This window comes from Microplitis mediator, chromosome 9 (assembly GCF_029852145.1).
Source record: "Microplitis mediator isolate UGA2020A chromosome 9, iyMicMedi2.1, whole genome shotgun sequence".
NCBI classification, from domain to species: Eukaryota; Metazoa; Arthropoda; class Insecta; order Hymenoptera; family Braconidae; genus Microplitis; species Microplitis mediator.
Genome location: NC_079977.1, coordinates 9,901,864 through 9,907,136, shown reverse-complemented (window position 1 = coordinate 9,907,136; position 5,273 = coordinate 9,901,864). Strand labels below are relative to the sequence as shown.

Here is a 5,273-nt window from a genome sequence, read left to right as displayed (position 1 = left end):
TCTTCAAATTTAACAACTCAATAATAACAAATTATTATTAATTATCTACACCAAAATTTTAAGCAAAAAAAAAAATTCTGTACGATGTTACAAAAAATGACAATAACAGATTTATTAATAATATTAGTATGATGAATAAAAATTGTCACAAAAACTTTCGCTGCACCGAAATTAAGAGTGGTTGACCCTCGACTGAATCCAATTCTTCTTCACTCTGGTGGAATAAAAAAATATGTTGATACATAAATGTTGACCTTTTAGCTACTTGTCTTTTACTTAAAAGCTGACTGTATACTTGAAGAAAAAAATAAAATGTCATTCCAAAAAAAATATGGTACTGCAAATATTTATAAGGGATTATTCATTAATTTCTGATCTGCATTCAAATTACATAGTAAGAAAACATTGTATGGTTTCAATTTTAAATTACGATAAGAGTTTAATATCCAGACAAACTTTTGACATATGTTTACAAAAAATTATATACTTTAACGAAACAATTTTTAAATATTCGGAAAATTTACTTCTGCATAGAAAGTTATTTATGATTAAAATTGAAATTATCAAGAACTTTGCTTCAGAAGTTTCTTTGTGTAAAAGCTGACATTAGCTGACTTTGTTTAAACATAATCATCAATTAGCTATAATAAAATAGGAAAAAAACAGAAAATTACATAATTCACAAGAAAAATATGCAGCCAAATTTTTAAAGTATGTTTTTAATATCGATGAATAATTAAGAAAAATTTTTAATTTACATCGAATTCAATTAAAACTTTGAATATTTTTTCAAACATTAAATTTTCCACAATTTTGTAAAAGGTCTTTTGTACAGTTGTCAATTTTCTTATAAAAATATTTTGTACGGTTGTTTTTAGAATTTGCTGTTGCAAGACATGAAAATTTTAACTCTAACAAATTGTTGAAATGTGGAATTTTAATGACCAATATCAATTCATGAGAAGTCTCCTCTTTATATTAATATTCAAAACTTACTTTTTAACAGAATTATTTTTACTTTCCTCTGCAAGTATACAGCTTCTTTCAAAGTTTAAAAAAAATTATATAAAAATAACATACCATAATGATAATCGAAAAAAATCATTTCTTTCATTCTGTCACAAGAGTTTTGGATTTCTCCTGTTAAAGAATAGGATACAGCTTTTTTTTTCAGTCACCGTAACATCCTTTGGGAATATTTATTATATAACAAGTTTCATCGATTCTTTGTATAATTCCTGGTCGTATTATTGAATTAGGTTTACAAACACATAAGTTATTAGTGATTTGACATTCATAAATGTGATGAACTGTTACATATTTGGTAGAGTGAAAAAATTTTCCTGTGTGTTTCATTTCTTTATAAAATATAATAATTTCTTCTTCTCCGATCATATTCTCAATGGAACAAATATTACTAATAATTCCGTTTGTACCATTTTTCAATATTATTATAGTGTCATTTATCTTTTGACATAACCGATAGTTCTGAGAAGTATAATGGTTTCCTTTATGAATGAATCTGTTATATACTTTGCATTTTGTAGGAGTAAAACCGATTGCTTTTGATTCCAAGTCACTTGTTATATTTTCTACCTTTCCCTACTAAAACGCAGTCATCAATTTTTAATAAATGTTTAAGTCTACCTGTCAAGTTTCGTTTACAAAATTTCTGAAATTCATTACCCAGTTCAAACCGGTCACTTAAAACTGGAATTGATTTGTGAAATAAATATTTTCTTGCAATTTGCAAACATACGTGATTTGGACTTTTTTTCAATTTCAAAATGAAGTGATTTTCATTTTCAAAAGGAAAAGTATTGTGGGCGCATAATGGACCTAAGTTAACTACACTTTTTGCCATGTGTAAAAGCAAATGTATATTATAAGTCATTTTCTCTTCACCAAAATATTCTTTATAGTAATGTTATGTCCAAATAATTTTTTTAAATTTTTAAATAATTATTTAAAATAATTATTTCTGAGCTCCTCTTTGAAAAGCGCGCGAAAACGCAGCGTCAGCTTTTTCACCTTTTATGCGGCAAAGAATAGTGAGAAGACACCTGCAATATGCTTAACGAATAAACAATAAACTGTCGTCATTTTCCACCAATGACGATAATTAAAAATTCCCCATCAATTGACAAAGCAAAGTTTATAAAAAGCCTGAGCACCATGGCTCAGGGCCTCAGTTTTATTTAAACTTCTTGGTCCGCGTAAACGGCGTCGATAGCCCGTAATCTTATTGCAGAAATCTTCCGACGTGGCAATAAGTAATCGTCGCTGATCTAGGTATCCGGCTGATTAATTTCGTGTAGTATATTATTTTATCAGTTACGGTTTTCCAAAATTCACTTTAAATAAATTGTAAATCGATCTAGGTATCCGGCTGATTAATTTCGTGTAGGATATTAATTTATTCATTTACAACAATTCAAATCAATTATACCGTAAATCGATCTAGGTATCCGGCTGATCAAGTTCGTGTAGGATATTGATTTATTCATTTACGGTCATTATTAATAAATTTAATTGCCAATTGAGTTAGATACTCGGCCAATAGTCAACTATCGTGTAGAGTATAGTTCTTAATTGCGATTGAAAGATCTCAAAGATCTATCCGGTTCGAGTGAATTGTGACACAAATCACGTGAATTTGTGATCTCACTTTGTGCCGAGTTTCTGCGCATAAAAACCCCTTTTGGGTGTGAAAAAGGACGCATTTATAAATAAAAATCTGTTTAAAATATCCGATGAGATAAATAATCTTATAATGCAAATTATATAAAAGTTGTGAAAAACTAGAGTGAACAAGTGACGTTCAGTTAAGACGTTGTAATTTAAAATACAATAAAAGATCAAGTTCATCACTCAAGCCGTTCGATTTTCATTCGAAAGTAGTACATAAGACATCATCCTACCAACCCAGCCGCACTCATTCTACCAACCTTACAGGAAGGCCGAATGAGCTGTTTAGTTCTGGAGGGATAATAGCTGCCGCACTAGAAGAATTGACTTTGAAAGGTAGGTGAAAGAGCTATTATTCTATCATACGTAAAATATTTTTGGCTTAAACAAGAGCACCAGTCTCTTTGAAGAAGTTTGGGCTCTTAATTTGCGAAAAGATCCACTATACACAATAAATTATAGGAAGATAATTTCTTCCTCGTATTCTTTATTGTTGTCCGCACCCTCCAACCCGCTTGTCCTAAATTACTATCGTTACCAAAGGGAGAAATCCCGGATAAATAATTAAAATTAAGCGGCGGACATAACAGTAACAAATATATCGGATTAGTTGCTTATCTGCAGTTTCCAGTATATGGCTTGAAATTTTTTCTTCCAATAGAATGGTAATACCTTCGACTAATAACGCCAAGTGATCCAAGTATTTATGCGGAAGTAGTTTTTTTAAGCACGGTAATGAGTAAAAGATTAACCAAGAACGCCATTCCGTAGCTTTCCACATGTTTTTTTCAGTTATGTCTCGAGGTGATCGTGATATTGATGACGGGTGTTTAAACTTCAATAAAATTTCATTTATCGCTGCCAATTGGTTAGGATTTCTTATGTAATATGGTTTTCCAAATGAACATAATAATAATTCTGTGTGTTGTTTTACAACTCCAAGTAACACTGAATGCAAATAATCAGGAGACATTCCGCCAACTAAGTCAAAGTAGTCGAGATTCATTAATTGTGAAGGACCCAAAATACCTTTTACATCCTCACCGTACTCTTTTGCACTCGCCAATACCATTTGGTTTTTTTACAGATTCATCTTTTCTTTCTATTGGTACATCCGTAAGCATTGGATATTTACAAAATTTTTCAATACATTTCGTAGGGTGTTCACAAAAAGTGCACCCATATCTACCATTGGACTGCTTCATATTCAGTACTTTACATCGAGCTACTGAATCGAAACAGGCGCAAAGTGGAATAAATTTACTAGTTATAGTTTCTTCACCTAACTTCCACCTCAAACCTTTACTAGACAAATCATTAGCTTCATCCGCAAATGGTTTCAAGAATAGGTTCATATCAGGCTCAACTTTATCTACCCAAAGACCAGTCATTATCAAATATTTCGATTTTAATTTTGGTGACAATTCATTTATTGATGCATAAATTGGCCAAATTGAGAGTTTACTAGATTTTGCTGCTTGACAGCCATCTGTATTGAAAGTATAGGATAAATTATATTTATCAGATAAAACATTCATCGGTCCCGACTGCGATAACTGTTTATAAATTTTTCCATCAGTTATATTTTTTATTACATTTTCCTCGTCATTAGCATCACGTTCATTTTGATTTAATAGCTCTTCTTGAACTTCAGGTCTCTCAAGAATTTGTTTCAATCGATTAGAAAAATCCAAAGTTAAAAAAAATGGTACATTTGATGGGCTGAACTTTTCTTTACATATTGGACAAATATACTCTTCACTCCTTGAAGTAGAATGAACACCAAAGTAGAAAAAACATTTATTACAGTACAAATGATGAGAGGAATTAGACTCTTCCAATTGTAACTCTTGAAATAGTTTAAATTTTTTCGATGGATCGACATTATCTCCAAATATTGAATGGATCATGGACAAAATACTTGTTATTGTCTTCTACGTTAACGACTCCTGAGCACCAAGCAGTAGTATCATCATCAATACTTCTCCATGGGTAATCGATGTACAAGAACAGAGCGGTTTACTGTACGCATCATCAGCAGTACGTTCAAAAGAAGTCTGAAAGAATAAAAAACTTATTAACGGAGTTCAAAAAAATTGTCATTACAAACAACATTTTTTATAAGAAACAAGTATTGCTATTGTAATTACTATTCGTACTTTAGTTTGAATTGCTCGCGTTTTTATGTTAGTACCATAAACCAACTTTTAATTGACTGACACCATACTTTATTTATGCCAAGAATATTTGTTTTTGGTTAAAAAAATTTTTTTACTACCTCAGGATTTTTGTTTTAATTACAGTTATTGAAAAAGTATACAATTAAAATAAAATATCTGTATTATTCGAAACCATTTATTCTTAAATTAAAGATATAAGTTTTTAATTCAGCAGGACAAGATTAGTTTGCTCAACTCATAAAGTTAATATCCTACTCATAAATATGACATTACTAGCTTCAGAATCTAATATGTTTTTCATAGATTTGTTGATCAACAAATATTATTATATGTGCAAATCGATATGCACATGGAGTTACATATTTTTGAGAATCCATAATCAGATGTAGCATACAAAATACAAGC

The 5,273-nt window shown here is 30.3% G+C and overlaps 1 protein-coding gene across 1 annotated transcript; it reads right to left on the bottom strand.

Moving 5' to 3' along the window:
• On the bottom strand, positions 1–4,606 carry LOC130674539 (uncharacterized). The gene is made up of 2 exons (XM_057479891.1): positions 1,081–4,606; positions 1–214 (listed from the first exon to the last, which is right to left on the bottom strand). The coding sequence occupies exon 1, from the start codon at positions 4,596–4,598 to the stop codon at positions 3,729–3,731; it is 870 nt and encodes a 289-aa protein (XP_057335874.1). The 5' UTR covers positions 4,599–4,606; the 3' UTR covers positions 1–214; positions 1,081–3,728.
• Between the last annotated feature and the right edge of the window lie 667 nt (positions 4,607–5,273).